Source organism: Nicotiana tabacum, chromosome 19 (assembly GCF_000715075.1).
Source record: "Nicotiana tabacum cultivar K326 chromosome 19, ASM71507v2, whole genome shotgun sequence".
Classification (NCBI taxonomy): domain Eukaryota; kingdom Viridiplantae; phylum Streptophyta; class Magnoliopsida; order Solanales; family Solanaceae; genus Nicotiana; species Nicotiana tabacum.
The window spans coordinates 15,827,139-15,845,695 of NC_134098.1; the positions used below are offsets into that span (position 1 = coordinate 15,827,139).

Here is an 18,557-nt window from a genome sequence, read left to right on the forward strand (position 1 = left end):
GTGGAGAACAAAAGCAGTTGTTGACAAGAATGGTAAGGTTGCTGAGGTTATGGTGACTAGCAAAGCCACAGTTGATGAACATTGTCAATAGGAAGTAGGACAAAGGCAGATGACCTTGCTTGTCAGGGAGGACCAGATTACTGTCACAAAGGAACCTGCTAAGGAAAGCATCGGAGTGGAAAACCAAGAACATAAAAGCCATGAGCTTAGTTGTCCTAGAGAATTTCCAGCTCTAGCAGCTAGCATGCAGAGGATCACTAGTACAAAAAAGATAACATGTGGATTAGAGAGAAATAAGAACATGCCTACAGTAGAAAGTAGGCCTCCTTCCCTATCCCAATGACTTGGTTGGTATGGAACGTTAGGAGTATAAACAAGAGATACAAGAAGAAAGATCTCTCAACATATATGAAGAATAAACATATCAAACTAGCTGGATTGCTTGAAACTAGAGTCAAAGAATCAAATGTGAAGAGAGTTATCAAAAACATACTACCATAATGGGCATTGCAGTATAACTACCAGAAAGTTGTGGATGGCAGAATATGGCTCACCTGGGATCCAAATGTGTATAGTGTTGATGTTGAAAGAGTGGAGGCTCAAATTATATGCTGCCTAGTTAAAGAAAAATTAGATGGATTTGAAGCATATCTAACATTGGTATATGGCTTCAATACAGTTAATCAAAGAAAGGAGTTATGGACAAGTATGGCTGATAGGTGGTGATTTTAATGCTATGTTATATACACAAGACAAGATGTATGACAACCCTGTGATACTGAATGAAATTACTAACTTTTCTGATTGCATATACAATCTATTATTGAATGAACTACTATAGAGAGGATACTACTATACCTGGGCCAATAATTTACAGGGGGCAGAAAGGATTGTGATCAGAATTGATAGGATCTTTGGCAATGATAGCTGGATGATGAACTGGGGTCATGTGCACACAGAATATGATATACCTTTAATATCTGGCCACTCACCAATGCTTGTCTATACAAAGACTGTGAAACTTAACATTAGAACTCCTTTTAGGTTTTTTAATGTATGGGCCTCTCATGATGAGCTTGATACAATTGTTGGCAATCTATGGAGAAGAAAGGAAGTCAATGATCAAATGGAGAACATTTGGAAGAAACTAAAAGCTATGAAACCTCTATTCAAAAGTCTTAATACTAATGAGTATAAGAGCATTGCTGAGAGAATTGAAAATGCCAAGGTTGATCTTATTCAAGTCTAGGAGGAAATGAGGATGCAATATTCAGATAATCTACTACTACTAGAGAAGACTATCATACAAAACTTGGAGAAGTGGTCCCTCATTGAGAAAAGTGCCCTCAAACATATGGCTAGAGTGAAATGGATCAAGCTAGGAGATGTTAATACCAAGTACTTCTCTGTTATAATGAAGGAGTGAAGTCAAATGAAGCATATACTAGAGATATACAATGATGATGGAATAAAATTAGCTACTCCTACTAGCATTAAAGAGGAGATAGTTAAATTTTATAAGAGCTTGATGGGAACTGTTGCTGCATCTTTGCCTGATATCAATAAGGAAACTATAGAAAATAGACCTAAACTCACTCATGAACAACAATTGAGCTTATGTGTGGAAGTAACAGAGGAGGAGATATATGCAGTATTATGTGCAATACATGAAGATAAGGCCCTTAGAGTGGATGGATATAACTCTTGTTTCTTCAAAAGAGCATGTCCACTGATCAAAAGTGATGTAGTGAGAGCAATTAAGGATTTCTTCACTACTGGCAAGTAGGGGTGTTCATGGTTCGGTTTGGGTCGGTTTTTCCATAAAAAGAAACCAAACTAAGTAAGTCGGTTTTTCAAATATTGGAACCAAACCAAACCAATTAAGTCGGTTTTTTATAGATTCGGTTTTTGTCGGTTTTTGGGTTATTTATCGGGTTTTTTTAAATATGAGACATACACTACCAAACGCATATTCCGGCGAGTACATTTTCAACGTAACGCTATCAAACCAATTGCTCTTTGAGAAATCTATCATTTACCAAGATATATTGATGATAATTGACTCAAATAGTGATGAATAACTTAAGTACTCAATTAAAAATTGATTATTTTTAACATGAAATAAATTCTTGTACTTAATAAAAGAAAACTATCAATCAAACTAAAAGGCAAAGAATTAGATTATTATAATAGCAAAGAACTAGACTAAAAATACAAATGACTAATATGTACCATAAAATTTTAGAAACTTTATATAAAAATATACATATATATATAAGTGTAATAATAAATTTAAATAGATACTTTTATAGTCGGTTTGGTTCGGTTTTTTTTATTAAAACCAAAACCAAATCAAATTTGATCGGGTTTTAAAATTTAAAACCAAAACCAAACCAAACCTAAAAATATCGGTGTTTTTGGTCGGTTTGTTTTGGTTTTCGGTTTGGTTCGGTTTTTCGGGTTTTTATGAATACTCCTACTGGAAAGCTATATAAAGCCATAAATTGCACTGCATTTATACTGGTACCTAAGGCGAGCAATCCTGCAACAACATTTGATTTCAGACCTATTGTCTGCTGCTCATTTCTATATAAGATCATCTCAAAGGTGCTGGCAAATAGATTACAGAAAGTTATAGCAAACATCATTAGTGAAGCACAAGCTGGTTTTATTCCTGGGAGGAAAATTACAGACAACATCATCTTGGCTCACGAGCTTGTCAAAGCTTACATAAGGAAGAATACCTCTCTTAGATGCATAATCAAAATAGACCTGACCAAGGCCTATGATTATGTGGAGTGGATCATCTTGGAGCAGGTCATGGTTGAGCTAGAATTCCCTAGAAGATTTCAAGAGTAGGTTCTAACCTATGTTAATACTGTGAGCTATTCAATTGTAATGAATGGAGAACCTTCAGTTCCTTTCCCAGCAACTAAAGGATTGAGACAAGGCGATCCTATTTCACCTTTCTTATTTGCAATTGTAATGGAGTACTTGAGTAGAAGCCTCAAAGGATTACAAAAGGAGAAGGAGTATAAATTCCACCCTAGGTGTTCAAAGCTAAGTATTACGCATCTAAGTTTTGTTGATGATTTGCTCTTATTTGCAAGAGGTGATATACCTTATGGTACTCAGCTTCAACAATGCCTTAACCAATTTTATAGAGCATCAGGACTACAAGCTAATCAGACTAAGAGTTTTATCTACAATGGAGGTGTTACACAAGTAGTCAAAGATGAGATGCAACAAAGATTTGGTTACTCCAGAGGTGAACTCCCAGTAAAATACTTAGAAGTGTCTCTATCTACTAAGAACATGTCCTTAGCTCAATGGCAACCTTTGATAGAGAAAATTATAGCTAGAATCTCCTTCTGGACAACCAAAAACTGTCTTATGCAGGTATGATTCAGTTAGTGTAATTCAGTTCTGTTTGGTATACAAGTTTATTGGTCACAATTATTCCTAATCCCAAACAAAGTTCTCAAAACAATAGAGGCTTACTGTATGAGTTATGTATGGTCTGGTTCTAATGTTATCACAAGAAGATCACTTGTGTCTTGGGAGAAAATGTGTACACCTAAGAGTGTAGGAGGTCTAAACCTCATCAACCTTAAACTTTGGAATAAGGTTGCTGCTGCTAAAAATCACTGGGATCTTGCATATAAGGTGGACAAGCTGTGGATTAGGTGGATCAGTTCCTATTATATAAAAAACCAACAGCTAGATGACATGCCAATTCCTCAACAGGCTTCTTGGCTGGTCAGAAAGATGATTGGAGTAAGGGATATAGTGGGCCTAAGTCAGACAACGACTTAAGGAAAATGCAGCATGATCAGACAACTCTACTACCAGATGCTGGGTCAACTACCTAGAGTGGAATGGAAAATCTCAATATTTACAAATGAAGCAAGAGCCAAAGCTAAGTTTACAATATTGATGTACCTTCAAAACAAACTACTTACAAGTGATAGACTTCTACAGTGGGGTATTCCAGTGGACACAATATGTGTCATGTGTCAATTGCATAATGAGAGCAGAAACCATCTCTTTGTGGAATGTGTCTTTGCTCAAAGGACATGGAACAAGGTCCTAATGTGGCTTCAAAAGCAACCACATGGTCTGAATTCATGGAACCAACATTGGAGATGGGCAATGGAGAATGCTAAAGGAAAGTCTCAAGCAGATGCCACTTTCAAGATGATATATGCTGAGATAATCCACATGATATGGTGTGAAAGAAACAACCGAGTGTTTGAGAAGGCCGGCAGAGATGTAGAAGAAATAGCAAGAACTATAGCATGAGTATGTAATGTCAGAGATAATGCTCGAACTAGGAGCCTACTGCAATTGTTAAAATTTTGAATAGTTGTTTCGAATAGTTAGATGGTGAGGTGAGCGGTTTAATTGGATGTACCGGGAGAGATAGATACTGTATAGAAACAACTGACTGAGTTTAAAGTCAGGTGTGGTTTTGTAATGACTCACTTAGTGATTAATAAAAATTATTTAATTACCAAAAAAATAAAATGACTAATTGATTAAGAAATAATGGTGACATAATTACAATTATGCTAATAATATAAATTTTACGAATATAATAATAAGTAAATTATTAAGACTAATGACTATATTTTTTTAAAAGAACAAAATAAGTAATTTGAACAAATTTGAAAAATAGATCAATATATTTTATTAATTATTATTGACTAAGAAGCATAAGAAAATTAATTGGGAAAAATGGGACGGTCAAAATTGATCGTCAACAAGCCCCATATTAGGCAAAGTGATATTGATCGTTAAGTTAGATCCGACCAACACTTAAGCTAGGACCTGCCCCTCCGGAGTTAGGTAATAACCTGTGGATGCAGGCGCACGGGTCATATATGTTCTTGGTGAGGGACAAATGTCAGACACTCGTACATAGCTAAGTGTGGGTGTGTGTGATGATTGAAGGGTATGTCATGACCTAAAATCCCTCCTTAAGAGTCGTGATGATACCTAGTCTTCCAACATTATTTTAAACAATGAAAACATGAATAAACGAAAATGAAGTATAATATAAATGCAAAAATAAGAGTAATACAGGCCAAATCGGAAAATACTCAACATAATATCACAGAAGGTAACTCCGAGGCCTGCGGTTGGATCATGCAGGGATACCTTGAAGTATCTAGTGTTGTAATGACCCGACCGGTTATTTTGAGCATTAGCATTTTGTTCAGCTATTTGGATTCTTGACTAGCTTCGTATGATTTATTATGACTTGTGCATATCGTCGATTTTGGTTTTAAGGTGTTTTCAGAATTAGTTTGGAAGAATGAATTTTATGTTTAAAGCTTTAAGTTGGAAGAGTTGACCAAGTTTGGCTTTTAGTACTTGACCTTAGTTCAGAGTTTTGATAGATCCGCTAGGTCCGGATGGTGATTTTGGACTCGAGCGTATGCCCGGATTTGCATTTGGATATTTCTAGAAGGTTTCGGCAGTAATTGGCGAAAGTTGGAAATTTGAAAGTTTGGAATGTTCATAAGTTTGACCGAGAGCTGATTTTGATGATATCAGATTCGGATTATGGTTCCGGGAGTTGGCATTGTTTATTTATGTCATTTTGGACTTGTTGGTATGTTCAGACGAGGTCCCGAGGAGATCAGGTGAGTTTCAGATGTGGTTCAGATCATTTCGAATGGTTTTTGCATTTGCTAGTTTTCTGTCGTTACCTGTTGCTTCTGGTGTTCTTCGCTATTGTGAAGGGTGATTTGGTCTACTGTGAATTTGTTCTTTGCATTCGCGTAGAGTAGGGTTTGGTCTTCATCACATTCGCATCTGCTTCTACACGTTCGCGTAGTGATTGGGCTGATTTGGGCAAGATGTTTGTTACCTCTTTGCGTTCGCGATGTTATTCCCGCGATTGCATAGTTCTGTGAGCCTTGTTTATCACATTCGCGAGGCTATTGCTGCGATCGCATAGTGCATTTTCAAGGGTAGTGTATTTTCTTCTTCGCGATCACGATGGTATTTCCGCGATCCTGATTGATTGATTCGTCCTATGAATATAAAGTACTCTATTTTAGAGGTTTCAACCACCTTTGCATATTTGGAGCTATGGAGCTCGGATTGAAGCGATTTTTGAGGCGATTGTTACCATATGGATTGGGGTAAGTGTTCTCTAATCGGTCTTGATTTTATTTCATAAATCTATCTTCATTTTTGGCAATTGGTTAATGATTTCAATAGAGAAATTGGTTTTTTTGTCCAAATTTGATAAAGTGAATTTGCGAATTTTGAGCATCAATTCAGAGTCGGCTTTGTGTGAAACTAGTATGATTAGACTCGTAATTGAATGCATTGTCGGCTTTTGTGAGTTTTGCCGGGTTCTGAGGTGCGGCCCGAATTTAACTTTTTGGTTGACTTTGGGCTTTTGATTAAAGATTTGACCTTTATCGATTGGGTTTATTTTCTTAGGAATTATTTGATGTATTTGAGTTGCTTTTGGCTAGTTTCGAGCCGTTCATAGGTTGATGCGCACAAGATAGCATTTCTAGAGTATCGTTTGTCTTGCCCAGAATTGTGTTTGGCTTGTTCGAGGTAAGTAATACTTCTAAACTTGGTGCTGAGGGTATGAACCCTGAATATACGTGTTATGTATTTGGTGTTGAGGTGATGCACACGTTAGGTGACGGGCGTGCGGGCGTGAACCATGTGAATTATGACTCGGTTGATTCTGTGGTACTGTGTAGCTACTAAATCTTGTTTTTATCTGTGAAATTTTACGTGCTAAAGTAATTGAGCTATGATCCATGTTAGGCGATATGCTTATTCTGTTGGGCCCCACTGAGGTCATTTTTGTTGTTGGGTTATTTGCTTAAATTGCAATCACATGCTCAGTCATAGTAATTTATTTGCATATCATATCTCAGTCTCTGTTATCATTTGCTATCATATCATATTATCATTGTTTGGGTTGATTGGCATGAGATTTGTGAGCCCGAGAGACTGGAGAGATTGATGACTGAGTTGGGGCCCGAGAGACGGATTGTGAGTGATATTGATGGGATCGGGTTGCATTCCGTAGCAGGCCATATTGGCTTTATATATATTATTATTATTATTATTATTATTATTATATGGATCGGGGCTGCACGCCGCAACAGGCCATATTGGCTTTATATATATATATATATATATATATATATATATATATATATATATATATATATATATTATTGATAGAATATTAGATTAATTTTATAGCAGGCTATGATGGATTATATTAGCGCTTGGGCATGATCCGCCCCTCCGGAGTCTGGCATACCAACAACGAGCACAAGTAATATTGATTTATGATGGGATCGGGGTGTGCGCCGTAACAGGTACCGTACAATGCTGAGTAACTAAGTGCGCTGAGGGATTGAGCATGATGAGTGGGAGTGTGAGACAGTGAGATTGAGTACTCCAGGAGTACAAGTACATGAGTTTATCACTGTGATGCATTGCATTGACATGTATTTTTGACATACATGCATAGAGATGCATTTCCTCATGCTACGCGGTATTGTGACATTCATAACTTCACATGCACTTTGACATGTAGGCATAAAGATGTACTTTCCTCATGCTATTTGAGATTGAAATATCTTATCTGTTTTTTAAAGCTTTGGGAAAAAATCACAGATTTCTTATTTACTCATATTTTGGTAATTTCGGTGAAAGATTTGGGTTTTACTATTACACCTGGAAAGCGTGTCTATTTCTTTCGTAACTGTGCACTAGCTGAGAATCATATCTTTGAGTTGTTTCTCATACTACTTTTATTATATTGTTATGAGTTGATGTTGGCTATTGGTGTTGGACTCTGACAGTTGTCCAAGCTTATCAATATTTTCAACCTAAGGTTAGGTTTGTTACTTATTGAGTACATGGTGTCGGTTTTACTCATACTACACTTCTGCACCTTGCGTGCTAATTTTGGATGATGATGTTGATGAGTATGACATGAACTAGCATTGAAGATGTACCTGCGTTCCGGTCATAACTGCCTCTTGTTTTTGGTAACTTTAGAACTATTAATCTATTCATGTATATTTCAAATAGATGATGTATTTATTTCATACCAGCTTTGTAAACTCTATATCTTAGTAGCTCATGATTTGTACTACCAGTCCTTAGGAAGTCTATAAAGTTCGGTTATATTAAAATTATTTCTCTCAGTAAACCTCATTTGAATTGGATTGTTGCTAATTGGCTTACCTAGCAGGTTGGGTTAGGTGCCATCACGATTAATTGGATTTTGTGTCGTGACAAGTTGCTATCAGAGCTCTAGGTTAATAGGTTCTACGAGTCATGAGAAAGTTTGTAGTAGAGTCTTGCGAATCGGTATGATGACGTCCATACCTACTTCGAAAGGCTACATGGCAATTAGGATAAACTTTCCATCTTTCTTTCCTTATCGTGCGACATTGATTCAGCTTGAAGTGTATTCTTTGAATTCCTTCCACTCACTCGTACGTGTATGTGAGCGCTCGGTATCAGTTGTGCATCTACGATTTGTGGATTCTATGGATGGGATGCGAGATGTGTTGCTATGTTTTGGAGTTAGGCCAGTCTGGAGGACGTGAGGCTAGGTTTGGACCGCAACTTAGGCTTGGTAGTTTCACTTGTGTGAGCATGTGCTTTTGGAATTTTATGTCCAGTAATGTTCCTATGAGTGGAATTTGTGGCTCGATGAGTGGTTGGATGGCTATATGAGTTTGACATGACTGCGAGATTTGTTCTGATGGTTTGAATGTGATGAGAAGAGTTTGCTTAAGATATAAAAAGGACTATTGGGGTGCTAAAAAGGGCTATTGGGTTATTGATTTCTGTCTTGATGTGACATACAATTTCGAGTTATGAGTGTGTTGAAGGATCTTTCATGTTGTTTAATTGTGTAATGAATTAGATTCTTATGTCTTGTTGATGAGTTCAAAATCAAGAAGATTAAGTGATTGCGTAGTAGTTGTGGCTGTAAAAGGGTATAGATAGATACCAGTTTGAGGCAAATAGGTGGGTTATCACCTGCAGGGTACTCTACGAATGTGTGATCCTTATGTTGTTGTGTGGAGGCTTTCCTTTCTAACAGTGGGTATAGGTATTGCGATTTGAGTTTGGATTGATTGAGGAAGTTGACCTGACCGACACGAGGAGGAATGCGAGCTTAGAAAATGATTTTAGGTGTTATATGGTTTGTGTTACATGAGCGTATGAAAGATTTAGTTGAATCTCACTGCGGTATTCTAGCAGTAATAGAGTATGGGCATTGTGAGTAATCCAGTGTTTTGGTCTATGGATTTGAGCCAAGTGGGGGAGTCTTCTATCGATGATTTGATTGCATATTTATGCATTGTATTGGTTTTAGTTTGAGGCATACTTATGGATCGCTTATGACTTGCAGAGGCTGGTTTTGAGGATGTCTTAAGCAAGGAAATATCTGGATATATGGTGTATTGCACTTTATGGGTATATGGGAATCATGGAATGATTGAGTTGTTATTCATGAAGGATGCAGTGCGCAGGGAGGAGGAATTTGCTCGGTTGCTTAAAGGCGTGGTTACTTCTTTAGGTGTCATCGGGCTAATGGGAGACAAGTCGTTCGGCCCGTTTGGGCGGTGCAATTGAGATTTGAGCAGAGTGGATGACTCTCGAGGAGGTTCTAAAGAGTTTAAGATTCATATGTGGCATTTGATGATTTTCTGGATTTGTATTTGGCTAAGATCTGAGATTTGCTTTGGATGGTGCCGGAACTTGCGGTATTTTTGTATCCTTATGGAATTTAAATTTTAGTATCAGAAAGGTAAAAGGAATAATTTTAAATTAATATAAGGTCTCTTCAGAGTGGGTGTCTCGGTTGTGGTACTTTTGGGGTGCTTAAGAGAGAATACAATAACTTATGGGCCTTAGGGAGGTGTGGTTTTATGCTAGGATCTCGTATGGTGAGCTTTGGGTAAATCGTGGTGTTCTGGCAAGGAGAAGTGTCAACTTGAGGGTAATTCGGAAGGAACTTGGAGAAATAGGACAACTTGTTAGTAGGTTGGATCAACACGATAATGGATATGATCGGTTCTTTGAGTACTTATGATGTGGTGAGTCTCTACAGGTGTTTTGAGTCAATACTCTTGGGTTTGGTGGCCTGTGTGTCTTGGTTGAGTTAGGGTGATTCAGTTATGATAGCTTGGTTATGGATTTCAAAGTGTTCTTGACAGTTTCTATCACAATTTGAGATGGATATTTCTTACAGGTGTGAGGAACATGTCATGTATTGTGATTTTCTACTGAAAAGGATAATGTGTAAGGTTCCTGGCTGATTGAATATGTAGTTTTCTTGTGACTCAGAGTTGATAATGAGGTTCTCGTATTTTCATATGATGGCCTAATAGAGGCAGCGCGTGGTCTGAGATTGGGATTTGCATGTGCAAGTATATGATTCAGTTTCAAAATGAAGGTCATGAGTTTATGTAGCACATATGATTTCAGTTGTTGGCACTATTTGGTATTACCTAAGAAGAGTGTACATTCAGAAGGTGCACTGAGTTTTGACTTACAGTTGCTTCATTGGTACTGCGATGCTCGCCTGGTTGATCGACTGTTGATATTCAAATTTTTGCTATGTGGAATGGAAGAATTATAGAAGTATTTCTCGTGGGGATGATTATGTATGATAGATGTGTTAGTCATTCGAGTGGAGGAGTTGGGATCGACTATGGTGATTCATGTGTTCTGTGGATTTGGTGACTGGGAGATCTCAAAAGCAGATTATTTTGGGGTTGCGGACTGTGAAGATGTCGCCAAAGTTAGCTAGATGGTAGTATGTGCTATGGTTAGGTCATTATGGACTTTTGGATCGCCATTTATCCATTTAGAGATGACCGAAGTTGATTTGGGGGCCCATTGGTAGGCCCAATGAGAATCTGTATTCAGAACTGTTTGTGTTGTGGGGTTTGGCATTCGGTTAGAGTTGAGCTTGTTCATGTTTTGATATGTTCTATGTGTTACTCTTCTATGCTACAAGGGGTTGTGGTTTGTTGGTTATATGCACACACGATGTGGTTCTATTTGGGCCTTGTAGCAGAATTCGAGCGAGATGGTTATTGGGGTGTTGAATGGTTGACTGAACCTTAGTTATGGACTTTTCGGGCTATGGTATATTGTGTCATTCGCTTCTCCATGTTTATGGTCATGCTCTTTGTGTCCTTGATGTCGAATTGCTTGTAGTTATTGATTTTGAGCTTTGCGGCTTGAGGTATTTCATATGGACCAGTGTTTGGATGGGGACATGCATTGCAGCGGAGTTGTGTTGGGATATTATCCTTTGTGTTAGATTCGTGTCTCTTGGTTCTACTATATATGATGAGTTCATAGCATTACGGTTGTGGTGGTACTTGTTGAGCTTGCCAAATGATTTTCTCATTTGAGTCATTTTCCATTAGTGTGGCAGATCAATAGAGTGGCGATATTGATGAGATGAGTTTGTTGGACCTAGCATGGATGCTATTGGATTTGATTACAGCAGGTATGTAGGAATAATATCGGAAGTCGTCTTAGGATATGGCTTTGGTTCTTGACGAATGAGAGAGGGCTCTATGACTTATTGATCTGATGAGTGCTTGTGAGTTTTTGTATGTATCGGCAGTGTACGAAGGTTTTAGAATGAGGTTCTATTTGATATGAGGTTTATTACCAATACTAGGTTTGTTTGAGCAACTGCTATGATCGGGAAGTTTCGCTACGAGTATGCGAGTTGTGTGGTACATCATGTGATTACGTCTTGGGTTATGTTTATGGCTTGATACATCTTGTTCGAACTTATAAAGTATGTAGGTGTGAGATTCGGGTCTTGTAAGGATTGCGGATGTTGGAAATTGGGTTTTAAGGTTTTCGGACTAAGGTTAAAGTAATGATCTTCATTTATGTTGTGTTGTCAGGCTTACATGGACTGGGGTGATGTGAGATCACCCCCGAGTATGTGCATTGTAAGGTTACACGGCGTTTTGATGGCTTTGAATGACTCGGGGCACGTTCGAGGATGAACGCATATTTAAGTGGGGGAGAATGTAATGACCGACCGGTCGTTTTAAGCATTACCATTCCGCTCAGCTATTTGGAGTCTTGATTAGCTTCGTATGATGTATTATGACTTGTGCATATCGTCGGTTTTGGTTTTCATATGTTTCAGAATTAGTTTGGAAGAATGAATTTCATGTTTGAAACTTTAAGTTGGAAGAGATGACCAAGTTTGACTTTTAGTATTTGACTTCAGTTCGGAGTTTTGACGGTTCTGTTAGGTCCGGATGGTGATTTTGGACTCGGGCGTATGCCCGTATTTGCATTTGGATATTTCTAAAAGGTTTCGGCACTAATTGGCGAAATATGGAAATTTGAAGGTTTGGAATGTTCATACGTTTGACTGAGAGTTGACTTTGATGATATCAGATTCGAATTGTGGTTCCGGTAGTTAGAATAGCTTTGTTATGTCATTTGGGACTTGTGCACAAAATTTGAGTTCATTTCGAGTTGATTTGATATGGTTCGGCACGAGGTTTGGAAGTTGAAAGTTCTAAAGTTCATTAAGTTCAATTTAAGGCGTACTTTGTGATTTTGATGTTGTTATACATGATTTTAGGCCTCAAGTAGGTCCGTGTTATATTATGGGCTTGGGTGAGTTTCGGACGTGGTTCGGATCATTTCGAATGGTTTTTGCATTTGCTGGTTTTTTGCTGTCACATGTTGCTTCTGGTGTTCTTCGTGATTGCGAAGGTCCAGCCGCAATCATGGTGTTCTTCGTGATTGCTGTCACATGTTGCTTCTGAGCTAGGAAGGATACTAGTTAGCGCTTCGCGTTCGCGATGTTATTCCCGCGATCGGGTAGTTTTGTGAGCCTTATTTATCGCTTTTGCGAGGCTGTTGTTGCGACCGCGTAGTGCATTTTCTTCTTTGCGATCGCGATGGTATTTCCGCGATCGCGATTCATCGATTCTTCCTATAAATATAAAGTATTCTATTTCGGAGGTTTCGGCCAGTTTTGCATATTTGGAGCTCGGATTGAAGCGCTTTTTGAGGCGATTTTCACCATATGTATTGGGGTAAGTATTCTCTACTCGGTCTCGATTATATTTCATGAATTTATATTCATTTTTGGCAATTGGTTGATGATTTCAAAAGAGAAATTAGGGGCTTTTATCTAAAATTTCATAAAGTGAATTTTCAAGTTTTGAGCATCGATTCAGAGTTAGATTTGAGTGAAACTAGTATCGTTGGACTCGTAATTAAATTGGTTGTCAGATTTTTTGAGTTTTGTCAGGTTCTGAGGTGCGGTCCTGGGTTTGATTTTTTTGTTGACTTTGGGCTTTTGATTAAATATTCGACATTTATCGATTGGGTTTGTTTTCTTAGGAATTATTTGATGTATTTGAGTTGCTTTTGGCTAATTTTGAGCCGTTCAGAGGTTTATGTGCATGAGATGGCCTTTCTAGAGTATCGTTTTGCTTGATCGGTATTGGGTTTGTCTTGTTCAAGATAAGTAACACTTCTAAAATTGGTGCTAAGGGTATGAACCCCTGAATATACGTGTTAGGTGTTTGGATACCAAGTTTGTCATGCCCCAAAATCGAAGAGCGATACCGGCGCTCAACTGAGTGAACCCGACCGAGCAAGCCTGTTAGATTTTCTTCTACCCAAACTCATCCACGAATGGAGATAATACATATTTTCATTAATTAGACAAAAAGGTGTTCACGTCTACAATCTCAATTCATTTCCAATAGTTTCATCATTTTTAAAGTCTCAAATGGACAAGTAATACAACCACAACATAATATATTTTGACTTTCCCAGCACCAATACACAACCCACACTATGTCTACGGAGCCTCTATAGATAAAGAAGAGTACAATGATAATTCCGGTAATAAGGACCCGGCTATACCTCAAACAGAATACTCAAAGTACAAATGATTCATGACCTCGGGATGAAGTGAGGCTCACCATGTCAGCTGGGAAGAAGGTGTGCTTCTATCACTGATCAATATCTCCTGATGTGGAACCACCTACATCCATTTAAAGATGCAGCGCCCCCGAAAAAAGGGACGTTAGTACTGTCGAATAGCACTAGTATGTATAACTAAACACCCTCTCAATAGAATGACAAATAATACAAATAAGATTATCATAATGTTAATGGAAGTCTTGGTCAACATCAAACCTCAATTTAGGATCAAAATAGTGTTTCAATTAATTTCCATATCTCACATTGGGAGATTTTTAGTATCGATATACCATTATCCACAATACTATTATTCACAATACCATCATTATTCACAAAACCAGTACCACTGTACTCTCAGCACGGAGTCCGATCACGACCCAATCGGCTAGGCTATCTCATTAGAGACATCAACCACAATTACTCTCACTATAAATACCACCGTCTTTAACACGGAGTTCGATCACGACCCGGTCGGCTAGGCTATCCTTTAGGGACATCGACCACAATCACAATTTCAATTACTCTTCTGAGCATAATCACCACCATGTGTACAGCATGGTGTCCGATTACGACCCAACCGGCTAGGTTGTCTTATTCGAGACATCAACCTTTTTATATCAATCATCGCATTTCATATTACTTTCACATCTTTTTATTTCATTAGCACTAATGGCCATAATTATAAGATCATTCTTGGTACGTTGGCCATAATCAGTATTTCATGCTCACCTTTTCAATTTCAAATATCATCATCATCATCAACAACAACAAATACAATCCAAATCAATGTGTGTAGTACACATGTGAGCAATTTAGAGTCTAAGGCACATTGAGATATTTCACAAAATTTGGCATAATAGCCTTCGTTTAAACTTGACTTGAAGTCGAAATATTATTAATGCACAGCCCATATTTTAACACATTCTCAATTGATAACATAACATGAATAAAGCTTTTGGGATACTTGTCGAATATATATATCTTTCATCCCAATCTTACTCGGAAAAGCCAATTTTATAATGAACCACTCGGGACTTACATATTTTACATGAATATCGTGGGATCCAATTCTAAGAGAAGCGTTTAGCCAACATACCTCAATTGAGCTTCCTTACACTCTAAAATATTCCAGAATTCTTAGCAACTTCAATCTATTATAGAAATATAACAAATTGAATCAAAATTAGGAAGATGATTATGGTTCTAGCTCATTTGAGCATTTTATCAAACACTAGGTGTGCATTAAGGTATCAAGGTCCTTTTATGGAATATTCTATCATCCCACAACCCAATCTTTACCATTCTTAGCTCAACAATCTTCCTACACCCTTTGATAACACATGCATGTAAAATAAACAACTCTCGTGCCCAAATATTATCTTGTTAATTACCCATTTATAGATAAAATTCGAGATTGAGGATTAGGGTGTATAATCTTACCTCTAGGATAAAAACCTAGTGAGTTTCCCTTCTTCATCTTCCAAAACTTGAGCAAGAATTGAAGAATCAATTATTGAGGAACACCTTCTCACTCTAGGGCACTCTCTCTCACTCTAAAATATCAAATTATAGCTCAAAAATGACCCAAAACGTGTATTTAACGAAGTAGGGTCGGGTTTTTAAAATCCAAAAATGAAGCTCCGGAACAGGTTCCGCGGTTATACGGGCCGCATATCGGTCGCATAATTGGTGCCCAAAATGACCAAAATTCTATCTGTTTCTACTGTCACTATGCGGATCGCATAACTGTTCTGCGGTCGCATAGCCAACCACATAATTGCTTCCAACTGGCCCAATTAACTACCTCACTCTGCGGCCATTATGCGGTCCGCAAAATGATTCTGCGGTCACATAATGGACCGTATAAATGCATTTTATAAGTGATAAATGATCATCCCATCTACCTTTGAAGTCTAGAACACAAGCACGCAGCATATCCTCAAGCGTTTAAATAGTCCGCTCTGCCTGTCCGTCAGTCTGCGTGTGAAAGGTTGTACTAAGATTCACCTAAGTACCCAAACCTTGCTGAAATTTCTTACAAAAATTAGCAGTGAATTGTGCTCCCCGATCATAAATGATGGAAACTGGGGTGCCATGCAACCTGACTATTTCTTTGATATACAACTGAGCATACTGCTCTGCTATGTCGGTAGACTTAACCAGCAAAAAGTGTGCTGATTTTGTGAGTCGATCCACAATCACCCAAATTGAGTCAAACTTGCGCGGAGTGCGCGGTAATCCTACCACAAATTCCATATTAATCATTTTCCACTTCCACATTGGAATTTCTATGTTCTGTGCCAACCCACCAGGCCTTTAGTGTTCGGCCTTCACTTGCTGACAATTCAGACATCTTGCCACAAAGTCCGCCACATTCCTCTTCATATCATTCCACAAATATACTTCCTTAATATCATGATACATATTTGTAGAACCTGGGTGCACGGAATACCTAGAAGTGTGAGCTTCAGTAAAAATTCTTTCACTGAGACCATCCATATTTGGAACACATAGCCGCCCTTGGTACCTTAGTGTACCATCATCCATGCCAAGAGAAAAGGCCATGGTCTTATGTTTCTGAATCCCCTCTTTCAATTGCGCCAACAATGGATCGTTGTATTGTTTCTTTTTGACTTCCACAACAAGCGATGATTCAACCCTATTTCGCACAATTACCCCTCCTTCACTAGAGTCCGTAAGACGAACTCCCAAACTAGCGAATCGATGAACTTCCTTGGCCAATGGCCTTCGATATGCCTCTAAGTGTGCTAAGCTACCCATAGATTTTCGGCTAAGAGCATCTGCCACAATATTGGCCTTTCCCAGGTGATACAAGATATCAATGTCATAGTCCTTGAGTAACTCAAGACATCTTCTCTGCCTCAAATTCAATTCCTTCTTCTTGAAAATATATTGAAGGCTCTTATTGTCCGGCAATCTTGCTTTCAATTCCTGGAAACTCTTTTCACAAGCATCTGACCATTGGAACTTAATCGCTTTCTGCATCAATTTAGTCGTTAGGGAGGCAAGAGTAGAAAACCCCTCCACAAACGTTCTATAATATCCAGCTAAGCCTAAGATACTGAATCTCTGTTGGAGTTGTAGGCCTCGGCCAATTTTTCACAACTGAAATTTTCTGAGGATCAACCTTAATTCCCTCACTATAAACTACATGACCCAAGAATATGACTGATTTAAGCCAAACTTCACACTTTGAAAACTTTGCGTATAACTGGTGCTGATGTAGGGTTCGCAGAACTACCCTGAGATGATCGGCATGGCCTTCTCGACTTCGTGAATATACAAGAATATCGTTAATAAACACTATCACAAAAGAGTCGAGGAATGGGTTAAAAACTCGATTCATAAGATCCATGAAGGCTGCTGGGGCATTTGTTATCCCAAAAAATATAACCAAAAATTCAAAGTGCCCATATCAGGTTCTAAAAGCTATTTTCGGAATATCCCGCTCCCTGATCTTCAATTGGTGATACCCGGATCATAAATCAATTTTGGAGAAGTACCTAGCTTGCAATTGGTCAAACAAGTCATCTACCCTTCGTAGTGGGTACTTGTTCTTGATTGTTACCTTATTAAGTTGCCGATAGTCAATACACATTCTCAGTGACCCATCTCTCTTTCTTACAAAAAGGACCGGTGCGCCCCAAGGCGACACACATGGCCAGATAAAACTTTTTTCTAACAAATCTCTCAATTGTTCCTTTAGCTCTTTCAATTCTGTCGGTGCCATTCTGTAGGGTGGAATTGATATAGGATGCGTGTCTGGCATCATATCAATACCAAGATCAATCTCCATGTCTGGTGGGATCCCAGGGAGTTCATCCAGAAAGGCTCCCGAAAATTCATTCACAACAGGCACAGACTCAAGTGTAGGTGCCTCAGCATCGGTGTCCGTAACCCGGACCAAATGATAAATACATCCCTTTTTGATCATTTTCGTGGCCGAAAGGTAAGAAATAAACCTACCCTTCGGCACTACATCATCAACCTTCCATCAATAACTGACTCATTTGGAAATTTGAACCTAATAGTCCTGGTTCGATATTCAAGCTTGGCAAAACAAGAATAAAGCCAATCCATCCCCATTATCACATCAAAATCGACCATTTTCAATCCAATAAGATCGGCCACGATGTCCCGACCAAGCAACATGATAACACAATCCCTATAAACCCGCACGGGCAAAATAGACTCACCAACCGGAGTAGATACAGAGAACGGCTCATAAAGCTATTTTGGTTCTATCCCAAATTCCATAGCAACATAAGGTGTGACATATGACAAAGTGGAACCGGGATCAATAAGAGCATATATATCATGAGATTGGACAATCAATATACCTGCGACAACATATGGAGAAACCTCTAAATTCTGGCGACCCCTCACAGCATAGAAACGGTCGGATCCTCCCGAATTCTATGCTCCACCCCTAGCTGCACTACGCCCTATAGGTGTTGGAGTGCCTCGAGATGGAGGAGGTGATGTTGATGTAGTAGCTGCAGAACTGGCTGGTTGTGCCATGC

The 18,557-nt window shown here is 38.5% G+C and overlaps 1 protein-coding gene across 1 annotated transcript; it reads left to right on the forward strand.

Annotated features, from left to right (window-relative positions):
* The first annotated feature begins 2,898 nt into the window (after positions 1 to 2,898).
* LOC107825558 (uncharacterized) lies at positions 2,899 to 4,302 on the forward strand. The gene is made up of 3 exons (XM_016652428.1): positions 2,899 to 3,399; positions 3,628 to 3,759; positions 3,853 to 4,302. The coding sequence occupies exons 1-3, from the start codon at positions 2,899 to 2,901 to the stop codon at positions 4,300 to 4,302; spliced, it is 1,083 nt and encodes a 360-aa protein (XP_016507914.1).
* Positions 4,303 to 18,557: the final 14,255 nt, after the last annotated feature.